A 27,062-nucleotide genomic window follows, 5' to 3' on the forward strand; every position below is an offset into this window, starting at 1 on the left:
TAAAAACTTCAAGTGGAATCCAAAGAGACCCAAACTGGGATACACTACAATCAAACTGAGAGGTCAAAGACCGAGAATATTGAAAGCAGCAAGAAATAAGCAACATGTTAGATACAAGAGAACCTCTGTAAGATTATAAACTAATTTCCCAGGAGAAACATTGCAGACCAAAAGACACTGGGATGATATTTTTGAAGCATTGAAAGAAAACAAAAACAAAACAGAAAACCCACCAACCAAGATTTCAAATTAACAAGCTAACTTTACACCTTAAGGAGCTAGATGGTCTTCTGATGGAGAGGACAAGTCTAGTGGTATCCCTGGGGCAGCATGGACAGTAGAGTCGAAATGTAAAACCTCATAGGAGAGCATAGGGGCAGGCAGTCCTGGAGAAGTGTATGTTCAACAAGTTCCACAGAAATAAAGGGGGCCATGTATGGGGCTTTTATGTGGACGCTCATGGGAACTGGTGGCAAGGATCCCCAGAGTGTTGGAGGGAGACCACAAACCCTGGTTGTGGCCTGAAACATGGGAACTCCAGATCCATATAAGGAGCTAAGGGTGGAAGCACAGAGATGGGGCATAGTGAGTTCCAGGAAAACAAAACAAAACATGATCAAGGCATTAAGGTAAGAAACAGTTTTATTGAGCTGCATAATAATAGCAGTGATGTCATATGTGGCACTACAAGTTTAACATATATTATCATAGGGCCCCATTAGCTGATTTTTATTACTTTCCCTTTTTCCATGGGTAATTTGCCTACTGCATGTCAAGAGCAAGTATTTGACTCCAACAACTTGAGTCCATGTCCTTGACCACTTATGCTATATAAATAGAAGTAGCTCAGTATAATACTGAGCATGGAGTATATAGGTCACATTTTAAAGGGGTGACCTTCAGATGGTGGTGTTTATAGGGCATGGTAGAACCTTGAACATTTTTAGCAGGCAAGAGATGAGAATAGAAATTGCTCTGGGAAGACAATTTGCAACACAAATATGAAATAAGTTGGTGAAAGGCAAGGCTGAAAAGAGAGAGATCCATTAGGGAGCCAAAAGGAACAAGGTCTAAACTAAGATGGGGGGCAGGATGGAGTATGTGCAATGATTGGAAAAGCTTTGAGAAAGTGGAATCAATGGAATTTCACTGCAATTAGCTAAAGGGGGCCAAAGATGCTAGTGGAGTTTATAGTGACTCTGGGGCATCTCAGCTTATGTTGGGGCCAATAACTCGTGGCATAAGGAAGGGGAAGGAAGGGAACTGTTCTGAATTGGTTAGAATTAATTGCAGAAATCCCCATTCAGATCTTCTTTGGGATTTAAAGAATACATTTTGAAGATGCATAATTAATCTGAAAGTAATAGCATGAATCCTAAATACTTAGGAAACTCATTACTACCATGGACTGAGCTCTTTAGGGCACTGTAACCTCTGTTGACTGGGTGAGATTTTAGATGTTCGGCAGTCACATGGCTGCTCCAGCCATTTGAGATCAGACTGAGTACTAGCTTGTATCTCTCCTGAAAATTAGTTTGAGGTTCTTTAGACTTACCCTATTATGTCCTTTTATATGTCATACTAGTGTAAACTTGGAAATAATTAAAAACAATAGACAAGAACCTTCTTATCTTTTTTAGTATTCCTTTATATAGGGAATAATTGATTGGGCAAAGTGGATTATATTTCAATATTCAGACAGGCTCCTTTTGTTATTACTTTCGACTTTTTATCTGCTTTTTAAATTGCCTTGCCTGTTTCGAAAGCACAGTGCAGTTCTCTTGTGTTTCTTTCTTGGTGCAAGACAATGTAGAAAGGCTGAAGGCATAAAGTTGAAGGATATCCACTATCCAATTTAATATCCTTAGATAATTGACATTTTTAGAGAAATAGTCCTTTGAAATTAATATGAGGTAATGCAATAGCGTGGAAAAAAGCATGGAAGCTGGAGTCAAACTGACTTGATTTTCTCTACTGGTGCTGGCACTTAAGAGCTATGCAACTTTGGGAGTTCAATAGATCATTGAGCCTCAGTTTCTTTGTCTGAAATGCAGGAATAATAATGCATCTGGCTCAAAGTGTGTACCCTCATAATAGATAAATGCTTGACAGATAGTAAAAAATAGTCTGCCATTCAGGAAAAAATGTGTTTCTGTCCTGCCCTAAAAAGGAAAGCCTAATGTTTTTGAGGTTCATCTATTATGGTTAATGAAAGAAAACAGACACAAGACACCACATATTGTATGACTCCATTTATATGAAGAGCCAAAAATAGCCAAATATACAGTCAAAAAGTAGATTAGTTGTTGCATAGGACTAGGAGGTGGCATGCCAAGTGGCTCTTTATGTGTACAAGGTTTCTTTTCGGGATGATAAAAGTATTCTAAAAGTAGATAATGGTGATTTTTTTTCACCACTCTGTCAGTATACTAAAATCCATTGAATTATACACTTTCAACAGGTGAATTTTATGATATGTTAAATATATCTCAATAAAGCCATTTAATACTGAAAGTCATTTCTGTATGCTGACCTGAATATCCTAAACAAAATAATCTGTGCCTGTGGAAAATGGGAAATGCTTTTTGTGTCAGGGGAGTGGGGATGGGGGAGAGATCTCTTGTATTTCTTTTTCTCTAAATGTCTCTCTTTATTTGTGTCTTGGTCAGATTTGTTTGGTAATAAACAGCTCCCCAAATCACAGTGTCTTTTAATGTTTTTCCTACTTGTATTGCATGTGGGCATCTGTTCAGATCTATGTGTTTCTTGTCTGCGGTACTCAGTTCTGCTTAGCTCTGAGTGCATGAGTCTCCTCATCCAGGAAGCAGCTGTGATAATGGTGCATGCTGATTCTCATGCCATGGGGAGAGAGAAGACTGAGTCAAACCTATTAGCTTTTAATTTTTTTAATGTTTGTTTATTTTTTGAGAGAGAAAGAGAGCTCACGTTGGGGAGGGGCAGAGAGAGAGGCAGAGATTTCTCTGACAGACTCTGTGCTGTCAGTGCAGAACCCAATGCAGGGCTTGAACTCACGAACCTTGAGATCATGACCTGAACCAAAACCAAGACTTGGGTGCGTAACAGACTGAGCCACTCAGGTGCCCCAAACCTACTAGCTTTTAAAGCTTCTGCTCAGAAATGATGTATTCCACAACTGTTCACGTATCATTGGCCAAAGAACCCACATGGTCAAACCTAGTGCCAATGGAAGTAAACATGCACTCCTTCCATGGAATGAGGTAATTATGAATATTTTGGAATAATACTACAAGATAATCTAACAGTGCTGGGGTAAGACCTGTCTAGCATCCTTACTAGAGTGGAACCTTCCATCAGTACCTATGACCCTTCCTATTATCTTACCGTGCTGGTGTTCTCTTACCCCTTTCCCCACTGGGATCTTTCCCATGATTTAAATCAAGGGTAAACCTATAAATCTGTAAATTTGTTTCTCCCCTACCATGAAAGAACCTGCTGATATTCCTAGTTACCAACTGTTGCCTTCCATTCTTTGTAGTGCCAGACTTCAAAATTACTACCAATTAAGTGTCACTGTTGTTTCTCTATGAAATTTAACTATTTACATTCTGGCTTGATTTCCCTCTCAATCTATTGTAATTCCTTTCTTAAGCCTTCGGTGGCCTTCATTGACAACTCTAATGACATTTTCTTCAGCCATTATTTATTTTGATAGTGGTGGCATTTGTACTATAAACTCCTAAAATGCAGAATTTCTGACCAACACCCGGCCCCCGCCACCACCTACCAAATTTCACATTCTTCGCTCCCTACATTCCCTTCCTGTGTGATCTCAGATAGTCCCAGATCTTTAGTTTTTACTTCTGATAATGTGACTCCTATATTAACATGTTTGTTTCAGCTTTCTTGAGTAAGAATACTATGGGTCAAAAATGTTTGCTATTTAGGGGCACCTGCGTGCCTCAATCGGTTAAGCGTCCAACTCTTGATTTTAGCTTGGGTCATGATCTCACAGTCAAGAGATCAGCCCCGCATGGAGCTCTGCCCTGGGCATGGAGCCTGCTTGAGTCTCTCTCTCCCTCTGCCTCTGTCACCCTCTGTCTCTCTTAAAAAACATAATTGCTATTTTAATTAATCACAGTCATTTTACCTATTATTCTTACTGATCTTTTCTTAAAGAAAATGTGAATTAAAAGCATTTATTCCTGAGAAACTTAAAAACAAAACAATCTTAGGTTTAATGTTTCTACTCATAAGGATTAACCTATGTAGCTGCAAGTAGTTTGCAAATTGCAAAGTTTAACTCTAGGGTAGAAATATAACATTTTATTTAGAAGTATAGCTTTGCTTTATGCCTGTGTTTTGGATAAGCATTCAGGAGCCCGGTATTAAGTTTATAAAGAATCAATGTTTGTGGATATATTTTAAGACATTCACATATTAATCAAGGGAAGAAGGGAAGAAAATAGGGCAGTATTGCTGGGAATTCTTTATTTCACTGCCTGGCACTGTATAAAACATTTGTATTTATTCCTTTTAAAAACACCATGAAGTAACTAGTGTGACCTCCATTTTCTATAAGGAAATAGAGAATTTGAGAACTTAAATAATAGATTAAAAGTTAAATCAATGTAATTGACCAAGTTTGTATCTTACCAGGGCTGTGCAACTTACTGCTGTGTGGTCGTGGTGGGGTGGGGGGTGGGGGGATGCATTTCTGTCACTGTAGTTGTCTCATTAGCAAGTAGACTTCACATGTAAAAAAAATCCAGTATATATGGAAAGTTGCAAAATAATAGCCAATATGAGCAAATAAGAAGAATCTGTTGGTTGAAATAGGAGTTGGTTGACAAATCATGCAGGTTGGCTGAGAGGAGCACTCAGCCTTGGGGTGCCTGGGTGACTTAATCTGTTAAGTGTCTGACTCGATTTCGGCTCAGGTCATGATCTCACAGTTCAGGAGATCAAGGCCCGTAGCGGCTCTGCGGTGACAGAGCTGAGCCTGCTTGGGATTCTTTCTCTCCCTCTCTCTCTGTCCCTTCTCTGCTTGTGCGCTCTCTCTCTCTCTCTTCTCTCTCTCTCTCTCTGTCTCTCTCTCTCTCCCAAAATAAATAAACTTCAAAAAATTAGAAAAAAGAGGAGCACTCGGCCTTAGGAGCTAGTAGCGCTGAAATGGGGCTCCTTAAATACACTCTACATGCTCTCTATTAGTAGCCCCTCAACTACCATGCTGAAGCTGCCAAGGTGTGCCATTTATATGAGTGCCATGATTGGTTAAGGCTTAAGGCAAAGCTTCCACGAGAGTGGACACTAACACTGTGTTCTGAGCAATCTGCTATGGTGATCCCATTTCAGATGAGCAAGACTTGACAGGTCTGCCCTCCTGACTGCTTCTGGAGGTGGCCTCACTATATAGCAGAGCCTTTGTGGTTGTCAGTAACATGATACTCAGTAACATGATATAGCCTTCTTATAGTCTCTGTCTGTCAGTCTGCCTTTTGAACCCAGAATTCCAGTGAGTGGAAGCAGAGGGTCCTCTTTACTCCTCACTTTCTCCAAGACTCTTTCATGACTTACTTGAACCCACGTCCCTGCTCCCTGTTTATGTCTTTGTAACCAATGCAATACATTGCTTACTTATGCTATGCCTTATATTGGGAATTGATGGGGTTTGGTAGTATTGAACTTGGAGTCTGTTGTCAGACAGACTGGGATTCATCCTCTATTTCACCACCATGAGATTATCTCTCTTACTGGAAAATAACACTATCTCATTAGGTTGTTGTAAACACTCAATTCTTTTTGGAAATATCAGTGCAAAGAATGATCATAGTGTTTAATACAAAATGAGTTGTCAACAAATGTTAACTGTCATTGTATTTATTAATATTATTAGGATACGATGCAAGTCTATGTCCTTTTTGTCCCCCAAAGAAAGCTACTCTTCCTGTGTTTACGCCCATCAATTACATTTTTGCTTAAGGCAGCCTTCTGACTTGGCTTTAAAGTAGATCTTTTCCTTCTTTTCACCTATCACATCCAATTCCATCAATTTTACTCTTAAAGATTTTACTTCTGAATGCTTCTTCTCCTCCTCACTGTCACTCTATCTTTTGGCTAGTAATTTAATGGTGCTTTTAACCAGGACATACCGTGGCCTCCATGGGATGCTGGGAAGAACAAAATGCATCACAGATTGAAAATGTACTTTGTGAACTAAATGCTATTTGGTTAAATGAATGATAACTTATTTTATAAGATAATATATATTTAAATGATTAAAAATATTCACTTCCAGAAATATTGTGAACTAATCTTCATTTTCCTTTTGGCCTATATTGCCAAAGTTATTTCTTTCTCCACAAAACAAAACAAAACAAAACAAAGCAAAACAAAACAAAAACAACAACAACAAAAATCCCAATCACAGTAAGCATGCAAGCACTCTGGAAAGTTGGTTATTCAGTATTGATTATTCCTCTATCAGGAGCTAATTACTATTGGTGAAACCCCTGAATCGTTGCTGTGTTCTGTTGCTTATTGAGGTGGGCATCAGAATTTACACTTTTGGCAGTGACTTTACTGTGGTGTTTCTATTCTTTTATCCCTGAAAACTTTGAGGTGATGATTCCCAGGAGAAGAGCTCAAAATCGCATCAAAGGATGAATAAATGAAATTTGGGTATCTCTTCAATGCAGTGGTTTTTTCTCCATTTTTTAATTTGAAAACATACATAGGAAATGTTTAAAGTTTGTACACAACGAATTAGAAGTACTGTGTTAACAAAGAATCCATATGTAGAATATTGCAAAAAGATTGGGAAGATATAAATATATAATACATATTTTCCTTAAATTACTATTTTCAATTGTCGTTGAGGCTTTTATGAGCATAGAGTGTGGTTAACGGAAGGCAGCCACCTTGTGTCCAAGCTTACTACCCTGAGCCAAGGTTTTTATTCCTGAATAGTCTGATGCTAGGACTTATCCTGTAGCAGCTCTGAATTCCCTATGTGTGGTCAGAGGTTCAACTGTGTTCTGGTATGGAAAGAAGATGCATTCCCTCCTTTCCCACTTACATTTAGCTGAAACCAGAAAGAATTTTGTCTTAAAGTGACAAGAATTTGAAGACCTGAGTTTCTAGTCCTGGCACTGGCTTTCAAGCAGAGAAAATTGGAAGAACTGAGATGCTCGGTTAGTCATACAAAGTCCAGTTCTCAGGCAACATCAATGGCACCAGAGAACGTGGTGGAAACGCACACTCCTGGGCCCTACCCAGATCTACTGAATCAGAGTTTCTGAGGGTGGGGTCCAGCCATCTGTGTTTTAATCAGCCGTCTTGGTCTTTCATGTGCTTGGTAAAGTTTGGGGAGCACAAGGCTAGTCACCTCTTTATGGGCAATGAGGTTTGTTTATTTTCCTCGAGATGCAGTCATGGCAGGGTAATGGGAATAGTGAGTGGAAGATGGTACATAATAATGCACCCAGAGTATTAGGATGTGGGCGCAAGTATGAAGGAGTCATAAATCCTAAGTCTAGGTTAGCCAGAGTAAGCCCTGGAGGGAGCAGACCTTACTGTAAACAAGAACTGGCTTCACCAGCCAGCCTGGATCCTAACAGCCACAGGTGTACAAGGACTTTTTTTTTTTTCTTAGATGAATTAACAAATATCCTCAGTTTGGATCAGTTCCAAAATTGAAAGTTTCTGTCCAGGAAGAATGGGGAAGAAGGGCTCTGACACGGGAAAAGAAAGCAGGCTGCTGTGGGGGCTTTCTAGGAATATATGCACTTCTATGTGAGTGTGCCGGACCTGGGGCAGAGGCCAGCATGGCCTTTGCTAGAGACATGGCTTTCAAAGTTGAAAGAAGCTAACAGGAAGATGTGCTTCCTATGAAACATACATGATGAGAGTACAGAGCTGGGTGATGGCAGGCAGTGCAGTGGTGACTGGGTCTCCCAGACATAGGGCAGCACCTTGTTCTGCTTTGTAAAGGATTCAGCAAATTCTGACTTTAAGCTCTCAAGCCTTATGAGGTGATTGTCTTAAACACCATAAGCCTTCCTAAAAAAGGAGCAAATAATCTCTGAAGTCCCTCAGATAAGACCCTTTGTAAGTATTCATAAAGATAATAGCAATGATGATGTAATGATGCTGATGGTATAAAGCAGACATCCCTGGACGTAGGTGGTTCTCTGCTTTTTAATGTACAGGCATATCTTGGTTTATTATGCTTTGCTTTATGTTGCTTTGAAAATACTGCAGTTTTATTTGTGGCAATGCTGTGTCAAATCTGTTGGCACCATTTTTCCAACACCATTTGCTCACTTTGTGTCTCTGTATCACATTTTGGTAATTCTTGCAATATTTCAAATATTTTTACTATTATTATATTTGTTATGATGGACTGTGATCAGTGATCTTTGGTGTCACTATTATAATTATTTTGTGGCAATGCCAACTGTGCCCACACAAGAGGGCAAGTTTAATTGATAAATGGTGTGTATGTTCTGACAGCTCCACCAACTGGTGATTCCCCCATCTCTCTCCCTCTCTTCAGACCTCCCTATTCCCTGAGACACAACAATATGGAAATTAGGCCAGTTGATAACCCTACAATGGCCTCGAAGTGTCCAAGTGAAAGGAAGAGTCCCAGGTCTCTCACTTTAAATCAAAAGCTAGAAGTGATTCAGCTTAGTGAGGAAGGCATGTTGAAAGCCAAGGTAGGCTGAAAGCTAGGCCTCTTGCCCCAAACAGCTAGCCAGGTTGTGAATGAAAAGAATTCTTGAAGGAAGTTAAAAGTGCTATTCCAGTGACCACACACGTGATAAAGAAAGTAAAACAGCCTTATTGTTGAACTCGTGGAGAAAGTTTTACTGGTCTGGATAGAAGATCAAACCGGCCACAACATTCCCTTAAGGCAAAGCCTAATTCAGAGCAAGGCCCTGACTCTCTTCAATTCTTTGAAGGCTGGGAGAGATGAGGAAGCTGCAGAAGAAATGTTTGAAGACAACAGAGGTGGGTTCATAAGGTTTAAGAGAATAAGTCATCTCCATAACTAAAAGTGCTGGGGTAGAAGTTGGATGTGCTGGTGTAGAAGCTGCAGCAAGTTATCCAGAGGATCTAGCTAAGACCATTAATGATGGTGGCTATACTCAATAACAAATTTCAGTGGCATTGAAGCATGCTGATATTGAAGGAGACTGCATCTAGGACTTTCATTGCTAGAGAGGAAAAGTCAGTGCCTGGCTTCAGAGCTTCAGAGGACAGACTGACTCTGTCGGTAGGTACTAACACAGCTGGTGACTTCAAATTAAAGCCAATGCTGATTGATCATTCAGAAAATCCTAAGGCCCTTAAGAATTATGTTAAGTCTACTCTGCCTGTGCTGTATAAATTGAACAACAAAGCCTGGATGACAGCACATCAGTTTACAACATGCCTTACTGAATATTTTAAGCCCACTGTTGAGACCTACTGCTCAGGAAAAAATTCCTTTCAAAATATTACTGCTCATTGACAATGCACTTGGTCACCCAAGAGCTCTGATGGAGTTATACAAGATTAATGTTGTTTTCATGTCACTATCACAACATGCATTCTGCAGCCAATGGATCAAGAAGTCATTGTGAGGGGTACCTGGGTTGCTTAGTTAAGCGTCCAACCCTTGATTTTGTCTCAGGTCATGATCTCACGGTTTTTGGGTTTGAGCTCCACATCGGGTTCTGCACTGATAGTGCAGAGCCTTCTTGGGATTCTCTGTCTCCCTATGCCCCTCCCCCCTCAAAAATAAATAAATTAACATTAAAAAAAACAAGTCATTTTGACTTTCAATCTTATTATTTAAAAAATCCATTTTGGGTTACCTGGGTGACTCAGTAGGTTGAGTGACTTCGGCTCAGGTCATGATCTCATGGTTCATGAGTTCAAGCCCTGCATCAGGCTCTCTGCTGTCGGTACAGAGCCCACTTTGGATCCTCTGCGCACCCCCCACCTCTGCCTCTGCCCCTCCCCATGCTTTATTGCAATGCTCTGGAACTAAACCTGCAGTATCCCTGCCTATGCCTGTAGATGGGTTCCCAGAAAATTATAATGAAGCTGCATTCTACAAAAAATCAGACCCCATTCTCTTTTTTGAAGAGGTTTTCTTCCCTGTTACTAATGGAGATTTTTTACAATAATATCTTGAGTTGTTAAGTATGGACAGAACCAATTTTTCAAGGCCAGTTTATGGTAAATAATCTCTGGTTACCCCCAGCACTTCGACAGCCTAGTGGATTTGATTATTGTGTGCACTGCACCCAATGTACCTGTTAGCATTTAGGCCTACGCAGTGTTTAGGAATTTAGAGATGGGAGCAAATCCTGACTTTTAATCGCCATGAGCACTTCTAAGAAAATAAAAGAAAATACTGTATGCATCAGACTTTAATTTTCTTTTCATATGTAAAGACCATCTGGAAATGTAATTATACTTTAAACTTTTAATTCCAACATCTAGTAATTTTTACTGTATTTGAATCTGTGAGCATGCATGTTAGTTTTTTTTTTTAATTGTTTTTTCAATGTTTATTTATTTTTGAGACAGAGAGAGACAGAGCATGAACGGGGGAGGGTCAGAGAGAGGGAGACACAGAATCTGAAACAGGCTCCAGGCTCCGAGCTGTCAGCACAGAGCCCGACGCGGGGCTTGAACTCACAGACTGCGAGATCATGACCTGAGCTGAAGTCAGCCGCTTAACCGACTGAGCCACCCAGGCGCCCCCATGTTAGTTTTTTATAATGGCTTTATGGTTCACAGAAAGCAATGTGGTGATTTGAAACAAGGTCACGTGATTGCCCATTTTCACCTGGATTGACACCTCTGATCTTGGGTACGGTTTGGGTGTTTAGTGAATGGTTTACTTGCCTGTTTTTCCTTCCTGAGTTTCAAGAGCAAGCCATGTAGCACAGTGGGTAAGAAGTAGAGTTTCAGAGGCAATCTAAGATGTTTCTGAATGCAGGCACTACCTTCTGGCTTTATGCCCTTGGACAGATTGCTCAACCTCATTGAGCATTAGTTTTGTTGTGTAGAAATGAGAATTATAATGACTCTATCCCAGGGTTGTTTGAATATTAAAGGTGGTGATGTATATTAAGAATGTAGCCCAGCATCTTGTTACATGTGTGCAAGATGTACAAGCATTATAATGCTCTCATTATAATTGTTGTAATTATAATTATTTTTAAATGTAGCTATTTATTATTATTATTATTATTGATACCATTATTATTTTTAAATTAATGCATTTTTATTCATTAAATAAGTCACCCTTGGTGGTACCACCATTATCCTGTTTCCCAGTTTTCACTTGATCTGATTTTCCTTGCTTCAAATCACAGCAACCCCTGCTCAGGAAGAGCCAGAACCTTGTATATCAGTGGATTTCTTATGAAATTTCCTTATGCTAAGCCAGAGTTTGATTTAAAGATCTTCTCATAAGAGCTGCATTGCTCGTGGAACCATGTGTCAGCCAGGGACAGGGCTGGATTAGAGAACTTTCCAGGTACTTCCAGATTTGGGATTCCCAGAGTCTATAAGCTCTTTAAAGAGAGTGGCAAAGTCTTTGTCCTGGATTTTGTAACCAGGTGTGATATACATGACTCAACCAGTTTTTCTCAGAATACTTTCTACTAGTGACCTCAATTTCTTTTGGCTTTAATCATCTAAAAAATAGAAATAATCTCAGTTTACATATTTATAAAATGGGAATGATACCTCTGAAAACTTGTGCTACAATAGAAACCAGATAATGTGGTTATGGTATCTTTCACAATTCATCTTGGCTCTAACAAGCATAGTTAGATTGTGTCTTAAATGCTTTTGGGGTGTCATGCTTCATGACCCCAGTATGGTGCTAGAAGAACTCAATCCACACTTGTGTCCCCACTATATCCCTGCTCCATCCAAATAGCTTTACAAGCCTCTGATACTTTAAATGAATCTAAAGATGGGCTATTTTCTAGATAAACCTGAAAAAGAATGTATCTTTAAATTAATTGCCTGTTTTTAATTTATAAAACACCCTTATACAAATTGATAACGATGTATGTTTGAATAATTCAAGAAACAGGATGTCAATAGCTTTTAGCATCAGGTACCAAGAGAGCTTCTGCCTTTGAATATTAATTTGACTAATTTGGTATATTAGGGCATTTAGTATGGTAAGCACACACATAGACTAGTAGGATTCTTGAAGGGTAATCTAATCAGGAACAGGGCATCTATCATTTCCTTAAAATGTAACAATTATCCTAAAGTCTCATCAAGAATATTCTGCCACTGATGAAGAGCAAGATACCCCAACTAAAATGTGAGTGAACATAAAATGATTTATTGGGAATGATTTTGGGAAGAGTATGTTCCAGTCTACTTTGTTTGTTTTGTTTTGTATTTTCTTCCCATTTAATCATATAGTATTTTTTAAAAACAATTTTGTAAGTTTGTATAAAAGGCAAGAGTTTCATCTTCCTGTAAATATGCAAATACATTTAAGATGAACCTCATCTTACCTCAGAAGATGGAGTTGTTAAGTCAAAGTTTTCAGTGACTAATTTATGACCATATTGGATGGAGTATATGAGTCTTCTACATGCTTTCCATCATTTGTTTGTTTATTTTAATTTTCAAAATTAATATGGATGATTCTCTCATTATTTCCTTCTTATGGGGAAATAAATGCAGAATCAGAGACAGTAAGTAACTTTCCCAAAGTCACACAGTGGAGTGGAGCTGGTGTGTAAAGACTGGCCTCTTGCTCTCTTCCCGTAAGCGGCCTGAGGTGATCTCTGAAAATGGTTCGCTGTTCACTTGACCCGGAAAACCCGACAAAATCATGCAAATCAAGAGGTTCAAATCTTCGTGTTCACTTTAAGAACACACGGGAAACTGCCCAGGCCATCAAGGGTATGCATATCCGAAAAGCCACCAAGTATCTGAAAGATGTCACTTTTCAGAAGCAATGTGTGCCATTCCGACGCTACAATGGTGGAGTTGGTAGGTGTGCCCAGGCCAAACAGTGGGGCTGGACACAGGGTCGGTGGCCCAAAAAGAGTGCCGAATTTTTACTGCACATGCTTAAAAATGCAGAGAGTAATGCTGAACTTAAGGATTTAGATGTAGATTCTCTGGTCATTGAGCACATCCAGGTGAACAAAGCCCCCAAAATGCGGCGTAGAACTTACAGGGCTCATGGTCGGATTAACCCATACATGAGCTCTCCCTGCCACATTGAGATGATCCTTACTGAAAAAGAGCAGATTGTTCCTAAACCAGAAGAGGAGGTTGCACAGAAGAAAAAGATATCCCAGAAGAAACTGAAGAAACAAAAACTTATGGCCCAGGAGTAAATTCTGCATGAAATACATGCAAATAAAAGTAAAAACAGAAGAAAAAAAAAAAAAAAAAAAAGACTGGCCTCTTACACAAAGTCAGTGTTCTATGTACCACCAGCTGGACCAGCCTTGTAACCCTGAGGAGAAAAATTCATGCAGGTTAAAAATAATTATATGGTGAATACACTCCAAATTCCAGAGTCGAGGTTAACCATGTCAAGAAGACATTGCTAATTTGATTGTTCGTGTAAATCCTTGTTTAGAATATAGAGATGTGATTATTTGAGAATGGCCAAGACAGCAATTATTATACACCATTTATTACAAAAAGAAAAGTCTTTTGCCTTTATCTTAGTGATTTATATACCTATGTTAGTTGTGAGAAAAGAGAAACACATAAAATATAGAGCAAAGCAATGACATTTCCTTTCACATTCCTCTGCTTGTCTCATGAAAATTTTGTACACTGAATTTCAGAGTCTGATTTGTGGAGCCCAAAATGACATTTCAGTATATATCAATATATTGATCGCAGCCTCCTTAGGCTCACAATAATTAAGGACTATCACATGGATACAGTATTTGTTTGTAAGATAATTCTCAAGACTTTGTGTATGATAATAAAGCCCTAACTATTGTATGTACATCAAATCTATTTTGAGTCTAGTGAAAATAATTAAACTTAATTAAAATGGTGTGAATTTATTTAAGTTTATATGAGGACAATCAGGGACATAATTATGAGCCTATTCTTGTTTTTTTACAGGACGAGGCTAGCCATTTGACAATTTTGAACCCAAGGTAGATAAGGGTTAGTTAGAAGTTATCAAAGTGTGAGAAAGCATAAATCTACTGAAGAAGGAGAACTTCCAATGCTTGAACACGTAGGCCTGATGTGTTATACATAAAATTTCATTTCATCTTTATAACCATCCTCTAACTGAAATACCATTATTTCCAAATGTGGGGACCAAGATCTATAGAGGACATGTAACTTGCTAAAGGCTATACAAATAGTAGTAGGAATGATCTTAGAATGAAGCCCGCCCAACTCCAAATAAAAATTAAATAATCACACAATAAATTACTTTGATTGGATATGAAAAATATTGGGGGAAATCCTTATTATTTTTATCATGGAGCTCACATAAAATTAATCTTTTGCTTTAAATTATAGTATGTATAAAATGGTAGTTCTAACTTCAGTTGGAATAGATACAGGGATTTCTTTCCAAAAACAGTGTCTCATGAAAGCAGGGGTGAATTGCATGGTTGTAAGTAGAACTGACCTTCAAAGGGAGGCCTCCCACCTAGGATGAGATTTTCATTCTGACTCGGGGGCTGTGAAACCATCACCAGGGACAGCATGACCAGCTATGTCTTGAGTGGAGAATTACATAAAACCTCATGAATTGATGGCTTCTTGCCATAGTCTGCCTCAATTTAATTGTTTCTTTCATGAAGAGATTCATACTACAAGACCTCCAACATTTGGAAACATGTTTGGATTATTGCCTCTTGTGCCATTACTGTTGTCTTAAATTGTGAATTTTTCAACAAGATTTTAGTGTGAAACTTCAGTGTGTCCAGGTACCTAATATGCAGGTAGGGCTAAGCAACAATAAACATGACTGTTATTTACTCATATCAGGTACTTTGCTAAGAGCTGTTGCTTAAATTATCTCATTTTACATCACAGAGATCCTGAGATAAGTTTTGTAGACCCAATTTACAGATGAGATAGCTGACATTTAGAGAAGCTCATTCACCTGCCCAAGTTCATCCAACTAGTGTGATTGAAATTGGATTTGAAGTCAGTTGTAGTTGACTCAGAAACTGGTATTTTAGCTGCTCTGTTTAGCCAGTACACTTTTCCACATGATGCATTTTTTATGTTCTTAGAGATTTGAAAATCTATTTAAGAAAATGGTCTGAAAAATTATACCAGAAAACATTTAGTGTATCTCTGATTTAGATCTATTTGATATTTCTGTAGGTAGTTTTCTGAAATAATCTTCCCTAGCCTGTTTGATTGGAGCCCAAGGGAATCAGAGCATGGGTAAAGGGTAGGTGGGCAGAGGTTGGGGGAGTGAAGTCATTGTTAGGAGTGAAGCAATAATCTAAGCCAAATAAATAGTCACAGGAGAGCCTCAAGCTAAAGTATTGTTACAAATGGACAGTAGACCTACTTCATCAATCAAAGGGTAAGGTTGAAGTCAATTGTGCAGAAGATGTTCATTAAAATAATTTGAATCTTCGTGTGAGACATGATAGAGCATAGAGCAGACAACAAAAGCAAATCACACTTATTGCATCTGATATGGGCCAGATACTATTCTGGCCAAGTGATTTGCACAAATTCTTACCAAATCCCAGTGGAACAGACATTATTATCTCATTTCAAGATGAAGATGCTAAGGATCCAAAAAGAAGTTTCTTGCCCAAGGTCAAACAGCTTCTAAGAAATCTAAAATATAAATCTCAATCTCTCTGAATCGTTCCACAGTCCAGTGCTGTCTCTTTAGAAAGCCAGTTGCAACCTCATACATACTAAGAGAAACCGAGATTCTAGAAGTTAAGTAACTTGTCTGAAGAGGTCAAAAAGTTAAGGCTGTCATGTTCTCCTGCTGAGTGAACTTTTTTCACTTGGCTCCTACCATCATACACACTCTTGATTTTTCTCCTACCTCACTCTTTACTCATTCTCTTCTAAGCTTTTAATGTGGGAGCATCTCAATCCTTGATGTTCTTGTCTCTGTATCTCTCTTTCCTTATGACTTGGTGAATTGAATGCAGCATCGTGGCTTTATGTACCACTTGACAACTTCCAAAATTATAGCTTCAGCCCAGACTTCCATTCCAAACTCAAGACTTTTATTTCCAAATGTCTGCTTTATATCTCTACTTGGATATCTAAGAGATATATCAAACTCAACATTTCCAATATTTAATATTTAATTCCTGTTTCCAATATTTAATTCCTGTTCTTGTCAACACCTGATTCACCAGCTACCTTTCCTGTCTCAATATCTGCCTATTTCTCATTATTGCCACTGCTATTACGTTTATCTAAATCAGTAGTATTTCTTACCTGGATTATTTATAAGAAATAATAAAATGAAGACTTAAACAAGTTTCCCTACTTCAGACTTTGCTCATCAATAGTCTGTTTTCAATATGGCTACCAAAGTGACTAAAACATAAGTCAGATCATGTCACTACTATGCAGGAAATCCAGCTCACCATTTCACTGAGAGAAAAAGTTGCAGGATTTACAGTGGTCTACCTCTGATCCCCTCTCTCCTCTTCCCATGCTTTTCCTACTGTAGTCACACCGCCACACTCCAGCTGTAGGTTCTAGATGTTCCCTCTGATCCATTGCTCTTTCCCCAGATATCAGCTTTACGAACCACCTCATCCCTTTTAAGTCTTTGCATGTATTTTACACTCTAAGTGATCCTTACTCTGAGCAGTCCATTTAACTCTGAAAGCTACCTGCCACCTCACTTATTGCTCCTCATCCTGCTGTCCTATTTCATATTCTTTTAAAAAACATGTCACAGGATGTATTACCTTCTAACACACTAGAAAATTTATTTATTTTAGCATGGTTGTTGCTTGTTGTCTGACTTTTACATCTAGCATATAAATTCCACAAGGACAGACATTTGGTCCTTTCCCACTGGTGTATTCCAAGCACCTAGAACAGTGTCTGAGGCATAGTAGGTCCTCAGAAAATGCTTTTTGAAAGAAGATATGAAATAAAGTGTATAATAGAACTTTTTAAGCTGTCTCACCTTTGCAGAAACTTACAGTTACTCTCTGAAGTATCTAAGGATGCAATCATTTCCCCTACTGTTTACAGATACACATCATCTTAGCTATCTAACTAGCGTCTCATTTCCTCCTTATTAGTCATAGGTTTATGCAGATCTATTTCAGCCTGCATATAAATTACCAGTGGTATTGATCTTCCTTTCCACTTAATGGGGCTGGTCAAGGATCAACTCCAGACAGGCAAGGCCCTGAATCAGCTTTTGCTTGTGTGCCCTCTGGCTCATAAATAAATGGAAGAACGTCCCTTGGCTTTGCTTCTGCAAGCTCAGGAACCTCCTTCTTCCTCTTAAATGTTATAAATGTTATCAAATGTCTATCTATGCTCTCTTTTGCTTTGGTTAAGAAAATAAAGGAAATTTAAAATCATGGGATATCAGGAAGAATCAGAGTCATTCTTAAGTGTTTTCTTGAAGTTTACTCTAATTTCCCTGAGATTAATCTTCTTATTATGACAGCAAAGCCTAGCCCTTCCAGGATTTTTGGAACACCACATTTTGATAATTCGATCTTCATGGACAGTGAATCTATCTGTCACAGTCAGTTGTACTTTCACTCTTTGAATCGACTGGTATTTACCTGTATCAGACTCCATTTGTCCACCGCTTCTAAAACTCTTGATAATTTCCAATTGCTCATGGAGCTGAGTTTTAAGGTTGACATGGATCATCCATTCTTTCCAGAATGACAAATAGCTTTACATGGCGACCCTCACATTTTATCTTAATTTCTTGGCAAATGTTAATTTAATTTTCTGCTAAATGGTTTCAATCTCATGCAGAACCAAAGTGAACTAAGTAAGTATCTCAGGAATATTCTCCGTCTTGTCAGGATAATTCTTTCTTCCCATTTAAGTGAAAATGAAGTAACATTCAGTGGTGATTAAAAAATATCATCAACATAATTACTAATGTCATTGTGAACCTCTGAGAAACCTTAAGTTTGAATTTCCCACTGGGCTAAGAGTGGTTATATAAATTTATTTCTTCAGTACAGATTGGATAGAAAGCTCATAGAAACTTAGAACATCTTGGAGCTAGAAATCACCTTAGACATTATCAAGCCTCATCATGACAGAGTTTGCAAATAGAGGAGGAATCAAGGCTGAGAAGGAGAAGATGAATATGTAAATTCACATTCTGTCACATTGGACAGAGGAACTATAGACCTTTGTCTTTTGATTTAGTCCAGAAAAGCTCTGAAATTACATGAAAAATATTGGTGAGCATTGGCAGGAGGACATTTATTTGAGGACCACGTCCATTGCAGTTTTTTTTAAAAAGTCAGTAATCTCCCAAAAGTTAAGTATCAAGTTCCACCTTGCTATTTCACAGATATAATTCGTCCCTTTTGCAGGTTTGATCCCAATACCAGGTTAAAGCTATATTGAATTTTGTATTCAGTTTCAGACAATAGTAACTTCTTCCCCCACCAAAAAGCATTTGTGGGTTAGTTAGGTGTCAACCCAGGGCATTGATTTACTGTGACTTCAGCATTCTCTGAACTCAATTGCAGTCCTTGGAATAAAATGCTAAATGTATTTCCAGGTGACTGTGTGGGGATTGAAGAAAGCATCTGAAATTTGTAGTTCTCATAGAGAAGAGAATTCGTTTTATGTCTTCAACCAACTTCGACCTCCTTTGCACAATTTGCAGGTAGTGAAATGAGAATAAAGATGCACATAAATAAGAAAGTACAAATGCAGTATATGTTCAAAACTTTTATCATGGGGTTTTGAAATAATAGGACATGTGATAAAATACAGTTTTATCACACAGAAAAGACCACTGTGATGTGTGCATATGTGTGCACGTGTGTGGCAAAGTCAGATAACATTAAAATACTTATTTTCTCTTTAACATACCAGAAAACTTATTTTTCTTTAAATAAGGTACCATCCAATATGCAAAAATGTGCGTGTATGGAAATGCATATATGGAAACAGCATTGATTTCCCTGCTTTGCCACTAAGTTCATCATCCCAGGCATGGCACTTCTTTCTAAGCTCCATTTCCCATCTGTAAATGAAGGAATTGAACTAGCTTGTTAAGGCTCTTTGTTAATAGTCAGTGTTTCTGTGATGATTTGCTATTAAAGCCAAACTGCAAGTCCCCTCCATCATTTTCTGAAATTGAAATTTTATGAGTTGTTTTTTGTGTGATCCAAAATAACATACTCATCTGAGATCTTGGCAATTAAGAATTGGCTATTGTAAGCATATCAGACACAGAAAAGGGCCAATATCCTTTCTTTCTTAAGCTGCATTTTGAACAATGATAGTACCAAAGCCATTCCTCCTATGGTCCCCAAATTCACCCTCTTGGAGTATAATAAATAAGACGGGTTAGGATTTTCTGTTGGGAAAAGACCAAAACTTGATTTTAATCTCAGTTCTTTAGGGTCAACAAAGAGCATTTTGTCATACTTGATCCCTTTCTGTCTACTTCTCTTTCCCCTCCATTTCTTTTCTGTTCTTCTCTCCCCTTTATTCTCCACCTCCATATGCCCAACTAGGTCTTACATGTTAAAAGTCAGTTTCAGAAGCAACAGAAATCAGGGTTGTTCTCCAAGTGCTACTGAGAGTAATCTGGGAAAGTTGGCCCTGTCCAGTGGCTAATCTAAATTTTGTGGGATATGTATCTTCTGTCACTTAAGGGGTCTCTACAAAATTTCAAACTCAAAACATATAAAGGGTCTTCAGTGGAACCACAAGCAAGTAGGGGGGCCCATGTTTAAGTTTCATCAACTTCCTGGTGAATGTATGTGGGGCCAAATCTGCCAGCTGTGTCTACTCTTGTCTGTTTCTGTGTGTCAGCCCAGAAGAGAAGTTGTAAAGTGCTGGGGTTCTGCCATTTCCCCTTGAAGAGATGTGAGAATAAAAACATTCTTCAGTGGATTCTTGCCTAAAGAAAGCAAGACTATTTTGAAGGCTCCAGAAGATAGTTGTTGAGATTTTACTTTCCTTGCTCATTAGAATTGGCATTTATTTAATTTCATAAAGGCGTTGAGAGCTGCCTAGAATACAGACTCAGATGTGGTCTTTCTGATAAGATACCCTCATGGGCAAAATGTTGGCATTAGCATTATGCGTACAATTCTTGTAATATATTCAGAACTACTCTGAAACAAAAGAAGAAAATGTTACTTTAAGAAGGAGACAGATTTGATCAAATAATTTTAGGCTTACAGAGTGATAGTAAATGATAAAACTTGGAGAAGAATTAAAGGTGAGAGAAAAAGTAATTGGCCTCCAGTAAACACAACTCAATGTCAGTACAGGCGAAGAGACAAGGTCAGCATTCATATTTCATAAACCTGGTAATAACACCACTGTAATCTGTACAGCTGCTTTGGATGTGAGATGATATTCTATTTCAGAAGGAATCAGCTTTTTTTTTTTAAATGTAAGGTATCCTTCCAGTTCCATTTAAAAGTTATTTGTATTCATTTTGGAAAAAAAGAAAGAAAAAAAGAATTATAAAACAATTGCCCATTTCCTAGCATTCTCTATTGGCATGATTGCTTATTTTCTCCCAGTCTTTATCTTTAGAGCTGCATATTTAACATATTTGAGAGTGTGCTATCCATATATTTTTTTCCTGTTTTATTCTCTTTACATATCCCCATGCTACCATCACCTCATTGTAAATAACATTTTTTGCAGATGTTTACATTATGCAAAATACCAAATGACAAAGTTTACTTAGCCTTCCCTCCAATTATTGGATATTTAGATTAATTCCAAATTTTTCCCATGAAACATACACTGCAATGAGTATTTTGTGCATAAGCTGTTTCTCTATTTCAGATTATGTTCTTAGGATAAATTCCCAAAAGCAGAATTAGAGACTCCTACAGTTTGAATCTTTTTTGTTGTTGCTTTTTTGTTTTTAAGGCTTTTTAGTACATGGTGCCAAATAGCATACCAAATGGATGCATTGATTTTTTCCCATTTAAAATCTAAACTTATGAAAGATTCTGCTAAATTAACTTTGTAATTTTTTCTCAGACTGTAGCTAAAGATTGCTGTCTCTGTTACTGGACCAGCTATAGGATTGAACTGACTACCAGTCACCCAAAACTACTAGGTTTTTTCTAATTTGGTTGAATGATTATAATATCTATTGTAGTGAGTATTGCCTGGGGCAGTTAATTAACATAAAATGCTGTCTGGAGGTCCCCTTCCTGCTCTCAGATTTTGCATATCATTTTGAGGTTATCTTGTTTTTTCTGCCTAATTCTTAAAAGGCAAAATAACCACATAAATAAAAACAAAAGCCAAAATAATGACATCTTATTGGAGCTTAGTATTTCACTACAATTGCCATTTTGATGTGGTGCACATACTTGAACAGAATACATTTTAAAAATCCCATTATTAAGGTAAAATAAATAAGAGTGATTCTTTTTTTCACTTTGTGTTGATTTTTCTTCTTGGTAACATAATCCTCATTGTGCAGCACTAATGAGACTTGGGGAAAAAAAAGACAGAAAACATCCTTCACTGCACCTTTGGTGTGAATCATGGGCAGGAATGGTATGTGAAAGTTAAAAAGCCAGTTTTAACTCAAAGAAATACCGTCTTGTAACCATCACTGAGTGTTACAATGGCCACTTGGGAGGGATATTGTAGTGAGGATTTACCATTGATGAGTGAATGGCTTCTTTGACTTTAAGGGTGCCCTTTGCAATTCAGTGATTCTCTCATAGCCAACTTACCTGGATTGACAAATAGCTGAGACAAAAAGGATGTAGGAGTTAAGAGGAGAGCAGAGTCACTCATACAGGTTTGGCTCAGGATCAAGTTTTTATTCTCAGTGTAGAGGAATCATTTAGAGAATAGCTTGTCACCCGTCACTCAGAGTTGTCCTTGCCTAGGTATCCATAAGGCACTGTGGGGGTTCTTCAGAAAAAATGTAAGCAAAAGCTTAAAGAATAATGTTCAGTTAAACTCTTTAAGACATTAAGGTATAAGAGATTTATGGTGTATTATACCTACCATAACATGGAAGCAGTCCATTTCATGGACCACAGCTCAGTTTGGACTCACGGACTGCAGAAGAGGCTCTAGGACATCAACAAGAATATGTGATGAAAGCAGTTCATTGCACCAGCAGAGATGGGAACATGGCGATCAGCAGGAACAAAGGCCCACTTGAAATGGAAGATGCAGTAGATATTAGTGATTCTCCAGGAGGAAACAAAGATGTCCTGAGAAGAAGGGTCTGACCTAATGATGAGTAAGTGAAATAACACAGGAATGTGTTCCTCACACAGTAGTCCTGCAGCAGGAGTATTGAATTCAACTGGAAAAATAATTCTCTTCTTGGGCAAATCCCACACTGCTTGAGGCAAAGAGCCAACATTATGAACTCCCTACCATGCTGAGCCATAACTCAGTTTGATTTTGTTTTTACAAACAGTTAAAAAGAGGCTTGGCTGATACTTTCAAAGGGGAAATTGAGACAACGAACAATTCTGGAGAAGGAATATTGCATTTTTCAGGTTCATTTGCTATGACTGCCTACTAAAGCAATTACAGGAAAACCTTCCTTTCTTTCCTAGAAGATAATAAAAATGATAATTAGCAATCTGCTCCTTCATTTCTTCACATGTTCTTGACCTTGCCTTGCTATTTAAGGCTTAACATTTTACAGATGATTTTTAGAAAGAATATGATTTGATTTCTTTGTAGTGGCATCATTTTCTTAAATATAAATGTTTGTCTTCAATGTTCTTTAAACACAAAATAGGAGAATTGAGAACATCCCTGTTCCTTCTGTTCCTTTACATTCCAGGAAGTTATATGAGTTTGTTCATTGAATGACATATATTTGAAATATTTATTGGACACTTATGAGTAATACATCAAAGCACAAGAGTTTAATTAAATTTATTTTACCTTTAAGATTATGATTGCAGGGCAAAAATGCAGGTTTTGGCTGTCTCACAAATCTGTAAGTAAAGTCTCACTCTATCACATACCCACAGAGCCTCAGCTTTCCTAGCTGGGAATGTGTGATACTCTAACAAAGAGTTCTTGTGAGGATTAAATAGAATGAAGGATAGAAAACATCTTGCAGGAAGCTCTCAGGTCTCAAGAAGTATGCATGATGTGTATAAGGCTGAAACAAATTGCCTTGAAAACGGTGTGTAAGTAAGGACCACAGTGTCAGCACAGGCTCTAAGTGCTGGAGAATGATAGGGAATGGCAACTTCTAGAGCAGCGGAGAATGTTAGAGAAGGAAGGGAACAAACTGGAACTTGGAAAAAGGTAGAGAGGGGTGTGTGGTAGGTTGTCTCTTATCCCCCAACTCAAGATCTGAAGTCTCCATCTAATGCTTTAGAATGACCACCACCCTGAAGCCTTGCAAATAATCTCCCACTTTTCTCATAGGGCACATTTCATGGTCTCTGGCCCCAGTAAGAGTTGGAATAATCTTGGAATTCAGTGAGCCATACTAAGCATATAAATCTAAAAACCAGAAATCACCTTTAAGCCTCTTTCTTCCTCAGCATCCCCATTTCGTCCCCTTCTCCAGTCCACCTGAACCTATTTCTTTTTTATTCACTGAATCTATCCATTTCTCTCTATGTTAACTTTCCCTGCTTGTATTTAATGCTAGCTTTTTTTTTAGCTTGAATTATTTCAGCATTTTCAATTGTTGCCCTTGATCCACTGTAGTGCATTACTCGTACAGACAGAAGAACACACTCTCTAATTTGCATCTAATCTGCTACAATCCTTTCAGTGGGTCTTTAGAACACATGTCCCTTGGCAATAAGGAAGAAATAGTAGAGCAAGCATGTGTCTGTTCCAAATGATGACTATGCTATCTTGGGTAGGAATAATTAGATCTTTGCTGGGCCTAGGCTGAACTTTTGTATCTGTATGTCTAAGTGGACCCATCCTACCTATGAATAGTTGTTAATGACCTCTGGAAAAATAAGAGGATGTCCTGAACTGAGACAACAACAATAGGAATATTAGGATGGTAACAGGTTTGAAGGTGTAGGCAAGTGATTATTTGTTGAGAAGTAAGAATGGAGTATGATTTAGATTTATAGGTAGACAACTGAGTGTGTAATATCATTAACTAAGATGAGAAATAAAGCCTTCTCAACTTACTAATGTGAAAAATTAATGAGTTTACTATCAACCTACTGTGGTTTGGAGGTAGCTATAGGGCATCCAGAAAGAAGGGCTTGGTTCTAGGCTATTGTCAAATAACATGGAGCTGATGGGAGGGGTCTAAGTTAGAGACAGATTTGGAAGTGATCTGGACATCGATGATGTGCAAAGGAACAAATCAGAATGGGTGGGACCATTCAAGCGCAGCCAATGGGGAAAAAGAAGCAGAGCAGGGATAAAGCCATCATCTCTTGTCTGGACTGTACATGCACTTCTGGCCATGGCCTTGCTGCTTCTCCCTTTGTTTTCTTTAACATATTCTTGGAGCACCTGTGTGGCGCAGTTGGATAAGTGTCCACCTCTTGATTTCAGCTGAGGTCATGATCTCATGGTTCGTGAGTTCAAGTCCCGCTTTGGGCTCTGCACTGACAATGCAGAGCCTGCTTGGGATTTTCTCTCTCCTCTCTCTGCCCCTACCTCACTCTGTCTCTCTTTCTCTCTCAAAATAAATAAATAAACTAAAACAGAAGAAGAAGAAGAAGAAGAAGAAGAAGAAGAAGAAGAAGAAGAAGAAGAAGAAGAAAGAAAGAAAGAAAGAAAGAAAGAAAGAAAGAAAGAAAGAAAGAAAGAAAGAAAATAAAAAGAATCTTATGGGAAAAAAAAAACCTCCAGGGACTCCCCAGGATACTGAAGTTAAAAGCCAATGTCCTTTCAAGCATCCCCCACGCCCTTTGTGACCTACTGTGCTCTCCCCCCACACCCCATGTGCTTTCTCTCCTCATACAATTGCCCTCTTTTCACTCCATCTCAGAGCTTCGTCTGCCTTAGTCTCCCTTCAGCATACCACGGATACTCTTACCCCAGAGTCTTCTTTATAGAGGCTATTTCTTCTACTTTGAGTATTGTTTTCCTAGAGAAGAGCACTTCTTGGTCTATTTCCTCTTTCAGATCTTCACTCAAATGTTGACTTTGGATGAAAAATTTCTTGACCACATTCTAAGAATTATCAATTCCTCAACCACGAAAATGGGACTCCCTAGTTCTATTTCCTGCTTTATTTTACTCTGTAGCAATTATTCCCTTTTATCCTGCACATCTAATCATTATTTGTGTATTGTCTGTATTTTCCCATCAGACTGTAAACTGATGAGGTCAGGGATTATATCTCTTTTCTTCACTGCTGTATTCCTAACATCCCAAAGAGCACCTGGTACATGATAGACAATTACTAAATGCTGAAGAACTGAAGGAAGAAATGAATGGATGAAATCTGAGGAGATCCAGTGTCTTAAGTGACAAGCAGAGGAGAGATGTTCCATTTGAATGATGGGGTGGGGGGATAGTATATGTCAAAAAATATCTTGGCGGGAGTTGACATAGATTTGATTGCTTTTCTCCATTTTATTTTTCCCATTTTATCAATAATCTCAGAGTCTTGGTTGTGAGCTTACTGTGTTCTGGAATCCTGTTTCTCATGGACAAAGTGTTGGTGCCTGGCTGACAGGCTTGACGAACCTGTTGGAGCCAACAGTATCCTTCACTTGCTCTGATAATTCCAGATTCGTGATAACATCAGTTTAGTGGCACAACTTTCCGGGTTCTTTTGGTGTTTTTGTTGTCCTTTAGCTAAATTGTAAAAGGCTTTATGGCAGACACAAAGTACATTCTTTCCTTTTGTACCCTCTGGTGCTAGACACCTTAATAAAGACAGGTTAGCCAAAATATACTGATTTTAATAAATATGTGTTCCTTGTGATATTTCAATAAAAACTTTGTAATAAAAGGTAATTATATTTCTATTTTTTGTCAAGAATACTAGAATCAAAGCCAGAAACTAACTTTGAATCCCCAGTCAGCTACTTTTTAAGAGTGTGAACACGTTTCTTTGTGCCTCAGTTTCCTCACGTATCAATGTGACGATTATATCAGTCTTACCTTACTTCACACAAATAGAGTGACATTTAATGAGGCAGTTTTGAAATGACTTTGTAATGTGTAAAACTGCATGAATTGCATTTTTTATATAACTGTCTACAAAGATACGGCTTTCCTCTGGGATTTCTTTTTGGATCCCTCTAAATCTGACAATTCTCAGCTTAGTCTGTGACATAGACATATTTTAAATATCCAAGCTATCTAAAATGTAATTCTGTTCTGGGATTTACATTGTCTTGTCTTCCAATTCGATTCGCCTGATATGTTGTGAAGACTATGTGACTGAATGATTGTAAGGATATATCTGGAGTCATTAAAAAGTGCTACTTAACTCAATGGAGATAATCATTTTATTTTGTAACTTATCCATTTCTACTAGAAGAAAGCTTAAGAATGAAGCAGGGTGTATCTGTATTCTGTACCTCCTGGTTGATTTTAAAAATGATGTTCTTAGTTCTGTCGAAGTGAAACCGAAGAGAAGAAATGATTTAAATGTGTAAACTATGTAAATGGTCCCTCATATAAAGAGAGTTGTGAACTTTCACACAAGATGAGCAGAAATGCATCTCAGAGTCATAACCAACATGGCTAATGAAGGAGTAAGTCCTTCAGACCCAAATGAGCTCAGTCTTGAGCTTGGAGCACTTAGGAAATTCTAGTCAATAGAGTCTTTTGAGAAAAGGGAGTTTGTAGTGTAAGGAAGTATGCTTTTGAGAGAGAGTTGATGAATCTACTGATCTTAAGAAGACCTATGAGTATTTTAATAAATAAGCCTAGAGATGAGAACATGGTTTTCAACTGCTATTATTGTT

At 38.1% G+C, this 27,062-nt stretch overlaps 2 protein-coding genes across 11 annotated transcripts in view; both read left to right on the forward strand.

The window, feature by feature from the left end:
- NRG3 (neuregulin 3) overlaps nt 1–27,062 on the forward strand; it is a 1,050,974-nt gene that overhangs the window by 562,589 nt on the left and 461,323 nt on the right. The window lies entirely within an intron of this gene.
- Nucleotides 12,773–13,381, forward strand: LOC109264499 (60S ribosomal protein L17-like). Its single transcript, XM_053909649.1, has one exon. The coding sequence runs from the start codon at nt 12,810–12,812 to the stop codon at nt 13,362–13,364; it is 555 nt and encodes a 184-aa protein (XP_053765624.1). The 5' UTR covers nt 12,773–12,809; the 3' UTR covers nt 13,365–13,381.

This window comes from Panthera pardus, unplaced genomic scaffold (genome assembly GCF_024362965.1).
Source record: "Panthera pardus isolate Hobbes unplaced genomic scaffold, ASM2436296v1 HiC_scaffold_22, whole genome shotgun sequence".
NCBI lineage: Eukaryota > Metazoa > Chordata > Mammalia > Carnivora > Felidae > Panthera > Panthera pardus.

Bases quoted from the DNA above. Each gene is read 5' to 3' on its own strand.
- LOC109264499 (XM_053909649.1), top strand. From the start codon at position 12,810: ATGGTTCGCTGTTCACTTGACCCGGAAAACCCGACAAAATCATGCAAA.